The sequence below is a fragment of the Chenopodium album genome, chromosome 4 (genome assembly GCF_948465745.1).
Source record: "Chenopodium album chromosome 4, dcCheAlbu1.1, whole genome shotgun sequence".
Lineage (NCBI taxonomy): Eukaryota > Viridiplantae > Streptophyta > Magnoliopsida > Caryophyllales > Amaranthaceae > Chenopodium > Chenopodium album.
Genome location: NC_137837.1, coordinates 60,937,667 through 60,958,752, shown reverse-complemented (window position 1 = coordinate 60,958,752; position 21,086 = coordinate 60,937,667). Strand labels below are relative to the sequence as shown.

Here is a 21,086-nt window from a genome sequence, read left to right as displayed (position 1 = left end):
ATGCAGCGTAAAAATGTGAGGCGTTATCATACAACATAAATTGTATGGCGTAGGTGTTGCGTAAAATTTCACTTCTCCCTCAACTTTGCGAGATCTACTTGTCGGAACTAAAAGGTACAGAAATACTTTACTTTAGGCGTTAGCTCACGAGTCGACAGGTGCGTCGAACCATTTAGGAACATACACTTCTTGATTGGATGCAAATACGGTAGTTAGTGAGCTTACTAGCTTACCGGACAGTTAGGGTGTCGTCCACCCCCTGTATAAAAAGCAACGAGACGATGTCGCACCTATGTAGTCACGTGCCCCCAGTTTTGAGACACGTGTACTCATCTTGTGGACAAAACAACTAAGAGAGTTGCCTATTTTCTTATCTCTCACTAGATTTGGATATATTCCTCCAGTCCTAAGACATGTATTTCTATCTTGTGGACACCGAGTATTGCATTTTTACAAGAGAATTGTCGAGAACTTTATACAGGCTGCGAAAGCCGAAACATTTAGGATGCGAAAGCCGAAACATTTAGGCTGCAAAAGTCGAAAGGCTGCGAAAGCCGAAACACTTTTTATCATCTTTTCAAATTGTTAAACTCAGGCTAAAGTTTCAATGACGTATCGAGGCACTTTAGACCAACAATGACATGATTGGGAGGACATCATCCCCTTTTAATCCTTTTTAAACCGATCTCTTCTCATGACATGACATCACCTAGAATACCTTTACTTGTAAAAGCGTTCTACAAATGCAAGGGATCAATCTAGATTCTTTAGCGCGTTAAAACATATAAAATACTTTTTCTAGCCTTAATAGCTACTTGTTTTAAACACTTAGCAAATCAAGGATCGTTTTGACATCTTTAACATTTCTGAAAGTTTCTCTATTATTTGAGAACTTTGCAGTATGAGTCTCGGATTTATTTCCATGACTACTTTATTCATCGTCTATTCTAGACATGATTAAAGTGGGGGCTAAATGTAGACACCTAATTTTTCCGTCTTGTCTCAAAAGGAAGTGCGATGATGTTACAAAAATTATAAGCTCAATTCCAAACCAAAACAAAGAAGTTATGATCAAAACCCTAAACCGGGCCCTAAAACCGATACCCTTGTATTCCAACGGTCATAACTTTTGATCCATAACATATTTTAACCTAATTCCAACGGCATTGGAAAGTAGAAATTCAGAGATTCCCAATGGTATCTGATACGTCTCAATCCGACTCTGCAATCAAAAGTTATGGAAGTTTTAAAAATGTGTTTTCATATAAGGCAAACCGCAAACTAGTGCAACTCAATAAGTTGTGCATGCGACTCATTGAGATGCGCGCGGAAACCCAGCGCGACTCAGAGATTTGTGCGTGCCACCTGACGGCGCGGCTCTAAAAACCTAAACCTAGATCCATACACTTATAAATAGGGGTCTTCGTTCAGCATTACGGGGACAGAAAAATCAGAATTCTAAACCCCCTAATTTTGAAAACCCTAATCTCTCTCAAACCCTCTTACTATCTGTAGGGAATATTTCAAGCATTACCCCTAGCTTGAACCCAACTGTGATCATACACTAAAGTACGGTGGCGTCCGAAGGGAAAGAAGATAGAGCAAAAGAGCCGCTAACAAGTTTTTTTTAGGAACTTGTAAACCGTTCACGAGGTGAAGGTTACACCCCTTAACGATCCAAGAGATCGTAAACTCCAATAGGTCTGGAACCATGACTGGTAGTTCGGGGATGAAGGTACAAATCCAACCTAAAAGAGATTGAAACTGCCCTAATAATAGGCCTCTACTTTATTCTGATCGTATTCATGTCCGCTTCCTGACTAACATGCAATCAATAGGATTAACCCTAAACCTGTTTATCTATGTTGGTTGAATATTAATGCACAAATAAAACTACTATTGGCGATCACTTGAATTATAATCATATTAACCCTAAAAAAGATTATTAATTATCTTATTAAGCGTGATTACAAGTACCAAATTCCCTTTAAGCATGCATAAAAGGGCGTGATCAAGCAATAACAATAAATATAACCAAGCAACATAAGAATAATCAAAATAATAATTAAAATAATCATGATCATGTTAAAGCATAATAATAGCAAGATCCTAGGCATGATACTAACAAGATTAATAACAAACCCTAGCATGTCACTAAACGATAAAAATCAAAGCTTTAACCCTAACATGAAACTAACAATCATAAATATTAGGAAGAACATAAAAGGCTTCATACTTTTAATCATACTTGGTATTAAAGTTACCCTATACATGATACTTAGAATTTATTGTTGTCACCCTAAACATCAAATTAAGGAAAACATCCTAACATGATACTAGGAATCAAAATAACAATCTAAGCATGATTTCTATAGGAAAAATTGCTCCCATTAATCTTAACTTTGCCTCAACCGCCGAAATTAATCCCAACTTTCGTTTATTATCTATCACTCCCAACTTTAGGGGGTATTAATTTTTGTTGCACCCAAATGACTTGCAACCGGTTAATCAGGTAAACATTTGTGAATTAATTTTTTTTGCACACGTGTCAATATGTAATTGGATGAAAAATAAATAAAGAAATTAAAACAAAATTTTAAAAAAAAAAAAAATTTAAAAAAAAAAAAAAACCCCAACAACCATCCCCTTCCACCTGACCACCACCACCACCACCACCTCCCCTTACATTCTCTCAGCCACAACCACTAGTGAACCCAGCCACCTTACCAACACCACAAGAAGCGCAGCGCATCCCTGGTCCACCTCGACGCCGGACGTACCCCCACCCAAGCCCACATCGACGCCGGACGCCACTTTCTCAGCAACAACACACCACAAAAATCAACCACCACCGTCACCTCTCATCTCCGATCTTCATCAACCTCAATTAACACCTTCACACCCACAACCCACCTGCTGCACTCGCCCAGCACCCCCACCATTACCGAACCGCGCACACAATCACACACCACCTCTTCCAATTCGCTCAGTACCACCACCAAACCACACACACTCACACACCACCTCTTCCAACTTGCCCAGCACCACCTCTGCCAACTCGCCCAACACACACTCACACCCCCGAATCACCAATTTGGCTCACAAGCAGCAACAATCCAATTCAAATTAAAGGGATTGAAATTTGGTGGAGAACGGGGCGAAAACGGCGGGGGATAGGGAAGATAAGGTGAGTTATCAGGGCGGGGGAGTGGTGGGCGCCGTTTTCCGGCAGCGGGGGAGGGGATTTCAGGGGTGGGGGCGAATTTCCGGCGGGGTGGGGGTGGTGATGGAGTGTTTTACGGGATAGGGGTGGGGGGCTGGGCTGGGTTGGTTTTTTTTTTTTTTTTTTTAATTTTTTTTTTAAATTTTTTTTTAGACCTATCAGGTGTTGACACGTGTCTAGGTAACCTACTATATCAGGTTGGATGACCTGTACGGTGCAATAGAAATTAATACCCCCTAAAGTTGGGAGTGATAGATAATGAACGAAAGTAGGGATTAATTTCGGCGGATGAGGCAAAGTTCAGATTAATGGGAGCAATTTTTCCATTTCTATATCATAATATCAGTTAAACCATTAAAGCACTTACTTGGATGCCTCGTACCTCTTTCTAATAACAAAATACACGCGTTAGTAACTTCAAGGAAAATAATAAAACAAACAATTAAATTAAATAATTGAAATAAAGATTTAGGACCAAACCCTCAGAAATTAAAACCTTTCACGTCTAGGACGAAGGCAACTTCGAATATGGTTAGGTGTATCTAAATCTTGTGAATGCGGGATTTTGTATTTTGAGAAAAGCTAGTTCAGAAAAGAGAGAGAGAGAGAGAGTAATCAAGAATTTCTTGATGAGAGTTGGTGAGAATTCGTGAATGAAAACGGAGTTTTTAGAAGGCTATTTATAGAGAAAATCAGCCGAAAAGATAAAAAATCGAAACAGAATTCTGACGCGTAAAACGAGGTTAGCGCCAGGCGCTGACATTAGCGCCAGGCGCTAACGCTAGCGCCAGGCGCCAAGCTTAGCATCAGGCGCTAATGCTGGCGTTTGGTGCTAACTTAATTATTGACGCATTTTCTAAAAATCAGATAGAAATTGCCGTACAGGAGGATAAAATCGTATTTTACTCAAAAACATTCTTTTATTCTGATTAAAACTCTAAAAAGTCAACAAAAGTCAATTTATCAATGCTAATTGAATTAGGAATGATAAGAACCTTCTAGAAGAATCTAGAAGACTAAAACCATTCCTAATTGCATTAGGAATGATAAATCCATATTAGGCCCTCCTCTAGATCATTAGGCCGCATATAAGGCTCAAACTAGGCCCAGTTTAGTAATTTGGCCATAACTTCCTCAATACTCATCGGAATTGGGCTTATAATTTATCGTCGGAAAGGTCTTTTCAAGCCCTATCCAACTACACTACTATTGGACCCATATCATGGACCAACCAAACTAGATTGGCTGTTTTCTTAAAATAGATTTTCAAAAACAGAGAGAAGAGAAAAGAAATTAAAACTATCCGCAACTCTAAACTTTCCACACTTTCACTTCATTCGATTATGATTCGACGTGAAAGGTACTCATCACTGGGTTTGGTTTTGGGGAGACACTAATGGGTGTCTACACTATCATACTACTTTTTCCTATTTCTTCCCAACTACTCTTCAACGCTAATTTAATCCATTTAAGCCTTTGGAGGTACAAAGAAGAAAGAAGGTCCATAAACATCCAGGGCGAAGACCTAAGCATACAAAGAAGAACAGTTAGTTTCACGAGCACTTAGATAAATAACTTTTCTTTTATTGTTTAAATAACTTAAAATGAATAAATAGTGTTATTTCATCACTTTAAATAAATTTTAATTAATTAATTCAAATAGTATTCTTTTGTTTAATCAAGAATAGAATTTGATAATTAATTGTTGTATTATCACTTAAGACAAGGCGAATATTGTTTATTTTGTTCTTGTCGCGAATATTGATTAAACAAAGAATAATGACTTTTTCAATGTAATTCCTACGTGATTAATGCTTGTAAATAAAATCAACTAACTTAGTCTTTAGGTATCACATTGCATATATTTTTTGGTAATGAAATTGTGAAAAAGGAAGAGCTAGTAGAGGCCGCACTAGGGCTAAGATAGCGATTCCTCTCTAAAGGGAACGTTATCTTAGTACCCTTGCTCCCAAACTCATTTCTGGTTTATGTAGACCAATTTGGCCATGGGGAAACTTATGATTTTTGCTAATTATCGCATGAAATCCACATGAACGAAAGGCATGAACGAGGTTTATGAGTTTTTCCAAAACTCATTTGCGACTCCTACTTGTTTCTTACAAAAAAGCGTGATGAGAGTATCATTTCTAATTCAATGTCTCCCAAAAAATCAAGAATTCAAATCCTAATACACCATAACAAGTGTAAAGTCCTAGGTTTTTAAAGGGCCATGGGCATCTAAGGAAGGATCCCCTACAATAAGAACACCCTCCTTACAGACGCTTGTACCTGCAAAACAAACGGAGCTCCAAATGGTCGGAGGTCCGCCTCCGAAGATTAAGTTAGTACGGAATCGGAGTAAAACCCGCGGAAAGTAAGTTATCTGCTCGGATTTCGAGCTTAGGTTCTCTCTGTTTTAGCGAGAAATAAATGCATTAATGATTAAGACATAAAGTTTCAAGTGTGAAAGTTTGAAGGTTCCCTAATAATTGGGGGAATCTCCCTATTTATAGGTTCATAGGAAAACATACCCTACCTTAGGGTTCGATGACCTAGGGATTAGGGAAGCGCCGTTTTGCGGTGCCCCTTGGGATTTGGGCCTTGAAGGCCGCCATTCCCAGGGGTCATATTTGAGTGACACGTGTCGTCCATCTGGGGAGTCCATTTGGACGCCTCTCATAATGACCCGTGTCATTCTCTCACTAATCCACTTGGGGGTATTAAATACCCCAAATCAGGACCCAAATAAACTTTTAAGGAAACAACAATAACTTCACTGGGAATAAGGGAGGCTAACATAATGGAGTAAAGAACAACAATAATAACAACAATGGGAACAATCAGCAGAAAAGTGGAGCTATAGGAAAATTGAATATGTTAAGTAGGAATGAGGTTGATTCCACAAAAGATGTCATCATTGGTACTTTTTCTATACACTCTATTCCTGTTAAAGTTTTGTTTTTTTTTTCTGGTGCAACTTTTTCTTTCATTTAAAAAAGAATTGTTTCAAAACTTAAAGACTGTTTGAAAACAGTAGTAGTAAATTTACCAATAACCATTCCGACGGGTGGGGTAGTGAATTGTACCAAAACCCTTAGGAATGTACCTTTAGATATATAAGGGAAAGTTTTTCAGTTTGACCTCATCGAGTTTAAGTTAAAAGAGTTTGATATCATCCTGGGAATGGATTGGTTGAGCTAGTACAATGCATAAATAAGTTGTTGATCGTAGAAGGTAAAAATAAAGACAAGTGAAAATGAGTCAGTGACTTATTGGATGCATGGTGAAAATAAATGCCTTAGGTTGATATTTGTGTTAAAGTTGGCAAAGTACATGAAAAAGGGGCATCCAGTGTACTTTTGCAGTGTAAGAAACATAGATCATGATGAGGCAACTAAGCCAGAAGATATAGAAGTGGTAAATGAATTTCAGGATGTATTTCCGGACAAGATCCTTAGAATGCCACCTAAAAGCGCTATTGATTTCACCGTAGACTTTTTCTGACAACACCAATATCCAAAGCACCATATCGAATGGCACCTGCAGAAATGAGTTGATTAAAGAAGCAACTGCAGGATTTGTTAGACAAGGGATACATCAGATCGAGTGCATCTCCTTGGGGAGCACCAGTTCTGTTTGTTAAGAAGAAAGATGGGAGCGTGAGGCTTTGTATTAATTATAAGGAATTAAATAAGGTGACAATAAAGAACAAGTATCCACTACCAAGGATTGATGATTTGTTTGATCTGTTGAAAGGCGCAGCTGTGTTTTCTAAGATTGACTTGAGGTATGGATATCATCAGTTTAGGATTGCAGATCAAGACATTCCTAAAACTGCTTTTAGGATGAGATATGGACACTATGAGTTTACAGTAATGCCATTTGGATTGACAAATGCTCCAGCAATCTTCATGGATTTGATTAACAGGGTGTTTCATCAATTTATGGATAAGTTTGTAGTAGTGTTCATAGATGATATATTGGTGTATTCAAAGAATAAAGAGGAGCATGTAGAACACCTGAGGGCAATTCTGCAAACCCTTAGAGAAAACAGTCTTTATGCAAAGTTCTCTAAGTGTGAATTTTGGTTGGAAAAAGTAGCATTCTTAGGTCATTTTGTGTCAAAAGATGGCGTGGAAGTAGATCCAGCCAAATTCAAAGTTGTGAAGGGTTGGCCTACGCCCAAAACAGTGTCTGATGTTTGGAGTTTCTTAGGTCTACCAGGATATTATAGGCGTTATGTGAAAGGTTTCTCAACGATTGCTAAACTTATAGCTACTCTAATGAAGAAGGACAAAAGTTTGAGTGGGATGATATGTGTGAAGAAGCATTCCAACTATTGAAACAAAAGCTGGTTACAGCACCAGTGCTTACACTGCTAGATGACAATGGAATCTATAATGTGTATAGTGATGCCTCAAAGAATGGTATGGGATGTGTGATTATTCAAAATGGAAAGGTGATTGAATATGCATCAAGGCAGTTAAAGACCCATGAAGTGAATTACCCAACCCATGAATTAGAACTTGCTGCAATTGTCTTTGCACTAAAGATTTGGCGTCATTACTTGTATGGAGTGAAATGTAGAATTTACACAGATCATAAGAGCTTGAAGTACATTTTCACTCAAAAGGATTTGAACTCTCGCCAAAGGAGATGGTTAGAGTGCACGAAGAATTATGACTTGGACATATAGTATCATGAAGGGAAAGCAAATGTATTTGCAGATGCCCTAAGTCATAAGACCAGTCATGGATTGAATAGCTTGATAGTGGCTGATGAGTTATGTAGGGAAATGAGTAAAATGAACTTAGAATTTGTGGAATGGGGAGTAGCAGCTGGCATTCTTGCGAATTTGACTATCCAACCAACCATATTTGATGAGATCAGATAAGGGAAAACCAAGTAGGAGATGTGAAATTGGATAGGATTCGTGAGAAAATAAAGCAAGGCAAAGCTATAGATTTCAAAATTCATGTCAATGGTGTGTACCTCAAAAGTGTGAGGAAATGAAGAGAAAGCTAATGAAAGAGGGACACAATACACCTTATTTAGTGCACCGAGGAGGGGATAAGTTATACAAGGATTTGAAAAAGGTGTATTGGTGGCCTAGAATGAAGAATGTAGTTGCGGAATTTGTAGCAAAGTGTCTGACTTTCCAAAAGGTGAAAATAGAGCACAAGAGACCCTAGGGGACCGTGCAATCATTATAAATTCCTGGATTGAAGTGGGATTGCATTTCAATGGATTTTTTTACTTGTCTTCCAAAATCAAGGAGTGGAAATGATACCATTTGGGTAGTGGTGGACAAACTTACAAAATCTGCGGTGTTTACGCCAATGAAGGAGACTTGGAAGATGGAGCAACTTGCAAAAGCTTACATCAAGAATGTTGTGAGGTTACATGGAGTTCCAAAGGATATTATGTCTGAAAGAGATTCCAGGTTTCTTTCAAAATTCTTGAAAAGCGTACAGGAAAACTTTGATACGACACTTAAGATTAGTACAACGTTTCACCCTGCCACAGATGGGCAAACTGAGAGAACCCTTAAAACCTTGGATGACATGTTGAGAGCTTTTGCTATAGATTTCAAAGGAGGATGGAAGGATAGCTTGGATTTGATTGAATTTTCTTATAATAATAGTTATCATGCGAGCATAGGAATGACACTATTTAAGGCATTATATGGAAGTGTCGTAGTCTAATTTGTTGGAATACATAAGTGAAACAATGATTCTAGGGCCACAAATGATTGAGTATACAGTGAAGCAAGTAAGGGAAATTCAAGATAAGATTCAAGCAGCTCAAGATTGCCAAAAGAGCTACGCATATTTGAAGCATAGAGAAGAGTAGTTTGAAGTTGGTGACACAGTGTTATTAAAGGTATCACCAATGAAAGGAGTAATGAGATTTGGAAAGAAAGGAAAACTGAGCCCAAAGTACATTGGTCCATATGAAATACTACAAAGGATAGGCAAAGTAGCTTATATGTTAGCCTTACCGTACCTATGGAGCTTAGCAAAGTACATGATGTATTTTATGTGTCTCAATGAAGAAGGTATATACCAGATAAATCCCATGTGCTACAACCTGAAACCATTGAGCTAGACCAAAGTTTAACCTATGAAGAGAGACCTGTCAAAATTCTTGACAGTAAAGTGCGTAGTACACGCAATAAGAATGTTAAGATAGTGAAAGTGCTATGGTCTAACAAAAAATATGAGGAAGCCACTTGGGCGACAGAAGAAGAAATGAAAAAGAAATACCCAAAGTTGTTTCAGGTATGTTGAGTTACGGGGATGTAACTTGTTTTGTTTTAGGGGGTAGAATACGATAGAATTTTGGCTTTTTCCCTATATTTTCAGTTATTTTTGTTCTTTTTGCACAATTCTAACGAGTATTTTGAGTCTTGTGTCCTTAATGAGACACAAAAAGGTAAAGGTATGACAAAAAGTATAGCAATATTATACTAAGTGAGGAAAAAGTTTGAATTTTGTTTCCAAAGTTTAGGGACGAAACTTCTTTTAAGGAGGGTAGACTGTAATACCCCGTATTTTTATATGTATTTTATTTAAAACAAGTATTTGAGAAGTATTTAAATTAATTGAAATGTTTTATTTAAATTATTCACTTTAATAAGTTTAGAAATATTATATAAAAGGAAAGTTTATTTTATTAATTATATTATTTAAGTTGGGGTTTAATTTAAGAAAGTTTTATTTTAGTAAATTTTTATTAGGGAAGGGATTAGGAAAGATTAAAAAGGGAAAGTTTAGAAAGAAGGGTTTCTACAGAAGGGGTATAAATATTCAACACTTCAGGTAAATCAAACGTTGCCCAGAGTGGAAAACCCAAGGTAAACTTCTCTCCCTTTCTCCTTATTTTTTTTTTCTTTTTCTTTCTTTTTCCCCCTTCCCCTTTTTGACCCTCACCATCAATGACCACCACCAGCAGCGCCGGCAGCAGCAGCGGCGCCACCAGAAGTACGGCGGCAGCCGGCTGTGGTTCCGTGGCTGCTACCCTCTTTCGAACAAAAAAAATAAAAAATAATCCTTTTGTTTTAAAAACTAGTTTTATCCTAGATCTAATTAGTAATTATAAGTTTTGTGATTTGATTATGAGTACTATGTAAATTAATTTTCATATTTTAATTCTAATTAAAAAAGCCCCAATTTTCTAAATTCATAAATTATTAATTATTGAAGGATTGTGATATACAATGGTTTCAACCTTTGATTTAAGTGTTTAAAGCCTAATTACAACAAGTTTCTTTAAGTAATTTCAATACCCATTAATTAGGATTAAAGTATGATGTTTTTTTTTATATAATTTCAAGTTTTTTAATTAAATTATGAGGGGTTTAATAATAGTATATATTGCTGGAAATTTGTGTAGAAATTATTTTAATACTCTTCTATCTTGTAGGAGACTTCAAAGCGAGTGATTTTTATTAGTCGTGGCAATTTTAAGATCGTATACACGGTATGTTTGCGTACTTAGCATAATTTTATCGATGTAGTAGCATGCTAAATGTGTTTACTTGATTATAGGTAGTATCATGCTAGATTTGGAATGGAAATTATGATTTGGTTGTTGTTGGTGATTGAATTATAAAACATGATTTATTTGAGATGGATTAATGGATGGAAAATTATAGTTTGGAATATTGTTTATGAATGATACTTTTATTTATGGAATGTTACAGAGCATGTTTTAATTAAACTAAATGTTAATTTGGTTTGGAATATTAAAAGGAAATTTTATTATGGTTTATATAATTTTTATTGATGCTTTAAGCATGGGAAAGGAGCTATGTAAGTGTCTAAGTACACGAGCAATAAATTATATTTTGGTGCCTTAGTGCACTTAAGGTGTTTTTAACACCGAGGGATAGGATTTGTGGCGCTTTATGCGTTTAAGGTGTCATTGACACCGAGGTAGATTTAAAAAAGGTTCAACATTAAATATTATGTGGTCACTAATTATTCAAGAATTAAATTGGTATGTTTTATTATATGAATAATTATTATTGATTGAATGATTATGGTTTGAGAGTCATCACCGATTTTAGTAATATGTAAATAACGTAAAGTGAAAGAGATTACGCACCAAAACTCTTGGAACGTATATACCTTGAGTATGAACATATGGGGGGAGTTATGGGGTTTTATATTTAACCATAACTTCTACTGGAGTATAGGACGTTGTACATTCGTTTTATTATTATTATGCACAGGAATTCCACCACTTACGAGTGGTTATTGATGCTGGCACGTTTAGCTCCCGTGTTAGTAACCTCAATTTATTGGGGAAGGTTAGTGGGAAAACCCGTTCGATGCATAATCAACGCTAAATAAATTTTGTAGTTGTCTAGTTGAGAAGTTTTGTTTAATGTTGTATGCTTGAAAAACAGGTGAAACAAGGTAAGTTGTGTGTTGATAGGTAAATGTATGTTAGTGTTTTAATTACACTTATGTACTCAGCTTTGTTGATTGTGTGTTTTGTATGTTTGTTGGTCTTGTCTTTATCTTGGCCCTATGATGGCCCATTTTTAATGGAGAGTAGTGGAAACAAGTAGAGAGAAACTTTTCAGGTGATGAAGCATATTCATAAATGGGCATGAGTGAAGAGCGAATCATGCTAGTTTCCATAAGTATATGATATGTTTAATGCTTTAATTATTTATAGGGAAATTCTCAATGGTAGCCTCGTATTTTTGCTTTTTTTCAATGGTAGCCAACTTTTATTTTGATTATCATTGGTAGCCCTTAACTTTTTTAAAGTTACAACCGTAACCCTATTTATGTTTTTCCGTCAACTTTCAGTTAAATTTAACCTTATAATAAACCAAGGTTAACTTTTAAACAAAATAATAATAAATAAAATAAAACCACCCCTCTCCACCTGCTCAGCCACCCTCCAACCTCCACTGTCGGAATCCGCCCAACCCTCGCCTGCCATTTTCACACTTCTCTTCTCATACCTTCCCCTTTCTCTCTCCTCTGATGGCTGAAAACCTATTTGCTTAAGAAAATGAATAACCCTTTTCAACCAAATTGAAATCAATAACCAGCTTTGTCCGACTAATTCTCCGCCGACTAGCGAGTGTAGTGAAAGTAGAGAGAGATTGGTGGTTGGAGAAACCCATATTTTTCAACCAAGAAATTCGCAATGAAGCTGATGAAGAAGAAGTATTACCTCCCTTTGACAAAGAAGAGAAATGCATCGAAAGGTAGGCAAGAAGTAGTAGTTGCAGAGGCGTCGGAAGCCATTGGAGCTAAACCTAAATTTCATAATTTCTAACTTAACTTCAAAATGAAATTATTTGGAATGCTTAATAATATAGTGAATACTCATGGATGTTGGGGAAAACTGTTGATGGGTGGGGGTTGGCTGGGCGCCGGATGGACAAGGGCTAGCTGGGTTCCGGTAGAAGAGGGGGGTGGGGGGCAGGGCCGGGGAGGTTGTCTAGACTGAGCTGGGTTGGGCAAGTGCTTAGTGGGGAGGGGTGGTTTTATTTTTGATTATTATTATTTTTAAAGTTAACCTTGGTTGTAATAAGGTTAGATTTAACAGAAATTTGACGGAAAAACATAATTAAGGTTATGTTTGCAATTTTTTAAAAGTTTAAGTCTACCATTGAGAATCCAAAAAAAACTTGGCTACCATTGAGAAAAAGCCAAAACATGAGGCTACCATTGAGAATTTCCCTTATTTATAATATTATTATGCATGACAAACGCGAAATTTTGAAGTTTGTTTGGTTTTAATAAGGGCCTATAAAGGTTCCAAGTTGTTGGTTGATTTTATTTTACTTCTTTTGACTTTGGTTTGACTTTACTTTCGTTGGTTGACTTTTCAATTTGACTTGATTGGAATGGTTTTGAATTAGTCTTTCGATGTGTGTCTTTATAAAATTTAAAAGAAAGGAATTTCTAGGGTGTTACATCTATTCTTTAAATAATTACACCCAATCAACAACATTGTTAATTACATGGAAATTCCAATTTTTTTTTAGTATTAGTGAATCATGTTATTCCAACATATCTGAATAAAATTGACACATGCAATAATCTATAGGTCTTTATGGAATTAATCTGGTGTTATTTCTTTATAATCAGTTTAATTAGTGTAAATTGAGTATATAAGTAGAGTAGATTGAGTACATAAGTTATGTAATTATCAAAGTTTTGTTGGCCATGTAAACTATGTTTTTAAGATCTATTTTTATGAAAAGAGATTTTTTGAGATTTGAATTGTAGGGTATAGTTGCAATTGGGTTAGGGCGTTAGGGTCAGTTCTCTTTACCTAATTAATTAATTTTTTTTTCCTTTGACTTTAATTATGTCTATCGAATCAAATGATTAATGGTAGGTTATAGAGTTTTTTTTTTTTTTTTTTTTTTTTTTTTTTTTTTTTTTGTTTGTTTTTGTGGCAATTGTAGGGTATAGTTGTAATTGGGGTTGCTAAATTGAAATTATTTTTACTAATTTTATGTTATATGTGTTCTTTAAAAGTCCTAATTAAAAAGTATTTTTTGCTAATTCTCTATTACATATGTTCTATGAAGTTATTGAGTTGAACTTCTTTTTTTCCGAATTTAGCCTGTATTTCCTAAATAGAATTATTCTTAACTAAATTGTTTTTTTACTTTGTAATTTTTGTATATGCTGAAGAGAAAAAGGCATTAGTTGAATAGAAATCTTCAATTTGTACTAACATTTGGGAAGCTTATTGGGATTTGTTGCACTGTCCATATAAGGCCCTATCCTCTTCACCTTATTATTGTTGAATGGAAATTATTTTTTACTGATGAACTGTAATTTTTTGTTGAACTTAAATTAATTTAACTAAAAATTATTCTTACTAATTCTCCACTATATTGTTTTTTAAATTACTAACTTTTCCTGATTAATAATTATTTTATTGAATTGAAATTATTGTTTAATTAAAATAATTTTCAAGTAAAGCATATACTTTTACCATGGAAAGAAATGTAAGAAAACATTAAAAATTACAACAAATTGATTGAAATTTATAATTAATCATGTAAAAATAAAACTTAGAACTAACCAGGCCATAAAATTATTTTTTCAACAGTATTATTATGATTATGGTTTATAATTAAAATTACGTGAATTATATGGCCTATAATCGATGGAAATCGATTGGAGCGTTAATTTGTAATCTAATAAGTTTTAATAAATTATGATAAGTCGAGTTAAATTCATATAAGTGAAAATCAGGTGAACTGAATATACCCATAATACAATATTATATAAAACTTAGTTAGTATGTTGCCAACTATATAAATCTAATATTACCTTTTTCTATAATTCAATAAATATAAATTTTGATGGGCGTCCCAAATCACAAGTGGTATATTGTTTTAACTTATTAATTAATCTCATATTGATTATATATTAAGCTCACAAATTTGTTGACTTTTTAGAGAAAAGATAAGATCGTTACATGTGTTTTTATTCATATCTAAGGGAGTGTTTATCTATCAAAGACTAGCTATTAGTTGCACACTTGCACATGAGAAATAATGATTGAATATTTTTGTATAGACTAGTGAGATCCAAAAGAAATTATGACGCAAATAAAAACGTTATCATATTTTAATTACTATATATGTTTAAACAAATACGCTAGTTGATATTCACAAATTAATACACCTTAAAAATTATTCATTAGTTCCCAGAAAAAAAAATGAACAACGACGACGACGACAACAACAACAACAATAATAATAATAATAACAATAATAATACACCCTTGTTGATATTTGTTTTCGGTTTGGGTTTTCTGCTTGAAAGGAGGTTAACGTTGGGTTGAATGGAGGGAACGACGGTGTTCTATAACCAGCAGATGTGTTGCTTTTTTCCTACGATAAATGCCCTAATGTATGTGTTGACTTGACGGGGTCTTCAACTTTAACACAATCGGGGTTATCTGACTTCATTCCTGGTCGTGCTGTGTCGGCGACAGCTCAATGGAAGAGGGACAAGTATTGGGTGCGTTGCAGGGCTATTGGCTATGATTTTCATTCCTTTCTCCTTTTCTTCGGTGGGGGAATTAGAGAAGGATGTTATTGCGTTGCTGAAGCGGGTTAGGTGTTCGCTAAGACTCAAGATATTGGTGCTCATGCAACTGTTCATATCTTCAGTAGGATCGGGTTCACCATAGCTAGAGGGGTGGGGGCCTAGATTGTTTCTCGGCTCCTACCAATTTCTTGTAAATTGATTAACTTTGTAGTTTTTTTTTTTTTTTTTTTTTTTTTTTTAAAAAAAATTTGATAATAATAATAATAATAAAAGGCAACAATGATTGACCTGTGACTCACTTCGTACCATCATCCCCAAAAAACTAGAGGAGTGGAGCTCAAATTATATCTTGGCTCCCCACCAATTTTTTGTAAATTACTTGAGTTTGTAGGTTTTTTGATATTTTTTATAATAATAATAATAATAATAATAATAATAATAATAATAATAATAATAATAATAATAATAATAATAATAATAATAATAATAAAATAATAATAATAATAATAATAATAATAATAATAATAATAATAATAATAATAATAATAATAATAATAATAATAATAATTAGTTTTGTCCGTTTACAGGTACATAGTCTTCATTTAAATGAATGTCGCATTATTATAGACTTCAAAAGTAGTAAGCAAAATCCTACACAAAATATACAAATGTTTATTTTTTTTTTCTTTTATTTGATTTTTGTACATTCTATTGTTTATTTGGTAAATGGGTTACATACTAGCAATAATACACTACATTGTCATTTGTCTATACATATTTTCGAGACTCCGAGTAATACGTATGAATCCCAAATCTAATATATATATATATATATATATATATATATATATATATATATATATATATATATATATATATATATATATATATATATATATATAAAGTGGAGTTTTTTCCCGAGTTTTTAGAGAGCCACGTATGATCTAATTTTCTCAGCGCGCCATGTAAGATTATAAATCTTAGTAATAGCCAATTAAATAAGAGATTATTAACTTCATTTAGAATTAAATAATTTAAATGACATGTAAGCAAAATTAGCGATTGAGATTTTTAATTTTAAATTAATTAAATATTATATATTATCTTTTAATATTAGAAATTTTATCTAAATATATAACAAATTTTAGGCTCATAAATACAAAAAAAAAAAAAAAAAAAAACATTATTTAAAAAAAATCAAACAAACCGTGCATCACACGGGCTTCATCTAGTATATATTATAATTATATATTCTACCAAGTCAACATTTAAGCAGCTAAGTATGATTAACCACTTGGCCACTTGTTATTTGACAGCAAGATTATGGCCAATATTAATTTAATTCCTTAGTATGTAATTCCATGTATAAATGAAGCTCATTTTCCACATAAAGTACATAACAAAAGCCTAAAACCACCAAACCTAGCTAAAAACATACACACAAACACAAAGAAAAATGGCCCTAGACAATGGTAGTCGTACCGAAGGCGGTTGTGCAAGAGCAAGAAGCTTCACATTACAACTGCTAACAGGGCGGTTTTTCATGGCATTTACAACCATTATAATCCTCTCCTTCATTGGTACCTCTTATATATTTGGTCTATATTCAGGTGACATCAAAACAACTTTAGGGTATGACCAAACTACCCTTAATCTCCTTAGTTTCTACAAAGACCTTGGGGCTTATGTTAGTGTTCATGCCGGTTTAATCATGGAGGTGGCCCCACCTTGGGTGATCCTCTCACTTGGTGCCATGGTTAACTTTTTTGGCTACTTCATGATCTGGCTTTCGGTCACTCATAAGATCTCTCGCCCTCCAGTTTGGCTAATGTGTCTATACATCACCATCGGAGCTAACTCCTTAGGGTTTGCCAACACCGGAGCTGTGGTGCCCTGTGTCAAGAACTTCCCTGAGAATCGAGGAGTAGTGATTGGGCTTTTAAAGTCATACATTGGTTTAGGAGGGGCTGTGATGGCTCAATTATACCATGCCCTATATGGTAATGATACCACCGCTGATGGGGTGATCTTACTCATTGCTTGGCTACCCGCGCTTGCTTTGTTGCTCTTTGCATTTAGCGTTCGAGTTCTTAAGGTTGTTGGCCATAGACCAATCAAGCGAGAAAAGACATTTTTCAATGGCATCCTTTATATATCTTTGGCCCTAGCAGGGTTCATTATGGTTATGATATTAGTGCAAAAACAAGTTGAGTTTAGTAAAATGGGGTATGGTGTAAGTTGTGTTGTCATCATGGTCCTCCTCATACTCCCTATATTCCTAGTCTTTAAAGAAGAGTTATATGCTTTTTCGAAAACCAACCATTATAATACTCCCACTAATACCCTCTCCGAGTTGAAGATCGTGCCTAGTAGCGATAATAAATCTCCACCAACAAATCAATCCAATAATAATAATAATAATAATAATAATAATAATAATAATAATGGAAGTCGCGATGTAGAACATACAAAAGTGTCATGTTTGAAAGATGTGTTCCGTCCTCCAGCTATGGGGGAAGACCACACCATCTTACAAGCCACGTTTAGTATCGATATGATGATATTGTTCCTTGCTTCAATATGTGGCTTAGGGGGGAACCTAGCAACAATAGACAATTTAGGTCAAATTGGTATGTCATTAGGATACCCTAAAAAAAGTATTAGCACCTTTGTGTCTTTGATTGGTATATGGCAATATTTAGGGCGTGTCTTAGGAGGACTAATTTCGGAGCACTTGTTAAAGTACAAATGGCCTAGGCCTGCCAGCCTAACAATCGTCCTCTTTATATCGTGCATAGCTCATCTTCTCATAGCCTTCAACGCGCCTTATGGCCTCTATGTAGCATCGATTATCATGGCATTTTGCTTTGGTGCCGAGTGGACTTACCTCTACTCTATTATATCCGAGCTCTTTGGGCTCAAACACTATGCAACATTGTACAATTACGGGTCATTGGCCGCCCCATTAGGGTCATATATTTTTAACGTGAGAGTCGCGGGGCACTTGTATGACAAGGAGGGATTGAGACAACTTGAGGCGTTAGGGTTCACAAGGAAGTTTGGGGAGGAGTTAAAATGCAATGGAGTCAAGTGCTACCAATTGGCCTACATTATAATCGCGGCGGCTACGTTCTTCACCGCCCTTGTGTCTTTGATTCTTGTTGCTAGAACTAGGAAGTTTTACAAGGGGGATATATACAAGAGATTCCAAGACGATGAAAATAACGTGACTATAAGTGCGTCTTCTGGCAGGATGGAAGAAGAGATGAATTAATTAATTTATTTTTACTTAATTGATCGATTTTTCATTTGTTTATATATGTTCTATAATTTACTTTTATGTATAGAGTGGATTAATACAGTAAGTGTATGGTCCATTCTTTAATAACCTTCCCAAGAGAAAATTGTGCATCTATCTATTCAAGTTATGTCACAGGTTAGTTACTGTACAAATAAGAAATTCAGTGTATTTTGTCTGTGACTGGTTACACCATGTGTCCGCTTATAAAAAAACCAAAGTAACCTCTATAACATTATCAAAAAAAAAAAAAAAAACAAAAAAAAAAGAGTAACCCCTATGACATTGACCAAGTAACCCCTGTATCATTTATCAAATAATCCTTATAACACTAATGAAGTAATTGCATAATAGCTGAACATATTATGTGGTCAACTACATATAAAACTTGATGATAGAAATTAATTAAATGGAAATTCTAATGTCGGTTAATTGAGACAATGCATTACAATAATTGACTTAAATAACCTCCTCGATCTTTAGCAATTAATTAATTTACAGGGGTTATAAACTTCAGATCATTCTACAAGTATACGTGTCAATTTTTTCATTAAAAAACTTGTTTTTAGGCGCGATCGATGTCCTGAGTTACTACATTAATTTCCATAATAGAAGTTCCTTATTAAAATTTAATTTTGATAGAAATAAAAGACAAGTAATATATTAATAGCTTAGTGGCTAACATATTCGAATTTAAACTTAAGGTTATGGGTTCAAATCTTGTACTCCCTCTATTTTTGTAAATGCATCACTCTGATATCATGGTTGACTTAATTTTTTCACCATTATAAAATAAATAAACGTTATTATCTGTAGACACCCATTTGTGTCTCCCCAAAACCAAACCCAGTGATGAGTACCTTTCACGTCGAATCATAATCGAATGAAACGAAAGTGTGGAAAGGTCTAGTGTTGCGGAAAGTTTTATTTCTTTTCTCTTCTCCCTGATTTTGAATTTTTTTTTTTAAGAAAACAACCAATCCAGTTTGGTTGGTCCATGATATGGGTCCAATAATGGTGTAGTTGGATGGGGTTTACAAAGACCTTTCCAACGATATATTATAAGCCCAATTCCGATGAATATTGAGGAAGTTATGGCCAATTTACTAAACTGGGCCCGGTTTGAGCTTTAAGTACGGCCCTATGATCTAGGGGAGGGCCTAATATAATTTATCATTCCTAATGCAATTAGGAATGGTTTTAGTCTTCTAGAACGTTTTAGAAGGTTCTTTTCATTCCTAATTTAATTAGGACTCTTCACAGTTTTAATTAGATCAAATAGCATTTTCGACTGAAATTATATTATTTTATCTTCCAGTACGGTAAGTTTATCAGATTTTCGAAAACGCGTTAAAAGCCGATTTGGCGTCCAACCCCAGGCCTTGGCGCCTGGAATCGGGATTGGCGCCAGACGCCAGCATTGGCGCCTGGCGCTAGCCACTGGTCCTGGCGCCAATTAGCCAGGGCTGGCGCCAAGATGGTTTTGCGGTCTTCAGACTCTGTTTTGATAAATTATCTTTTTTGGATGATTTTCTCTATAAATATCGTATCAAAAATTCCGTTTTCATTCACCAAGATTCACCAATTCTCTTTATTCTTAAGTTTTGATCAACTCTTCTCATTCATCAACAATCAGTTTTCTTTCGTAATCATTAATTCTCTAATTCTCTCTTAATCATTCACCAACTCTCATCAAGATTTTCTTGATTATTCTCTCTCTCTTTCCTTTTCAAAACTTTTTTTTTAATACAAAATTCCGCATTCGCAAGATCTAGAAACACCTAGCCATATTCGAAGTTGCCTTCGCCCTAGACGTGAAAGGTTTAATTTCTGAGGGTTTGGTCCCAAATCTCTATTTCAATTATTTAATTTAATTGTTTGTTTATTATTTTTCCTTGAAGTTACTAACGTGTGTATTTTGTAATTAGAAAGAGATACGAGACATCCAAATAAGTGCTTTAATTGATTAATTGATTTATGATGTAGAAATTATGCTTAGATTGTTATTTTGATTCCTAGTATCATGTTTAGGGTAAGTTTAATATCAAGTATGATTAAAAGTATGATGCTTCCTATTCTCTTCCTAATATTTATTCATGTTAGTATCATGTTAGGGCTAAAGCTTTGATTTTTATTGCTTAGTGACATGCTAGGGTTTGTTATTAATCTTGTTAGTATCATGCCTAGGATCTTGCTATGCTTTAACATGATTATGATTATAATTGTTATAATTTATGATTATGATTATGATTGATATTATTATTATTAATGATGTTGATTATTTATTATGTTGCTTGATATATTTTTTATTGTTATTGCTTGATCACCTTTTATTGCATGTTAAAGGGAATTTGGTATTTGCAATTGCGCTTAATAAGATAATTAATAATGTTGTTTAGGGTTAATTGTTATTATAAATTCAAGTGATCGCCAATAATAGTTTATTTGTGCATTATATTCAACCAACATAGATTAAACAGGTTTAGGGTTAACCTATTGATTGTATGTTAATCAG

At 34.6% G+C, this 21,086-nt stretch overlaps 1 protein-coding gene across 1 annotated transcript; it reads left to right on the top strand.

Annotated features, from left to right (window-relative positions):
* The first annotated feature begins 16,729 nt into the window (after positions 1–16,729).
* LOC145627979 (protein NUCLEAR FUSION DEFECTIVE 4-like) lies at positions 16,730–18,547 on the top strand. Its single transcript, XM_081680318.1, has one exon. The coding sequence runs from the start codon at positions 16,730–16,732 to the stop codon at positions 18,545–18,547; it is 1,818 nt and encodes a 605-aa protein (XP_081536444.1).
* The last annotated feature ends 2,539 nt before the right edge of the window (positions 18,548–21,086 follow it).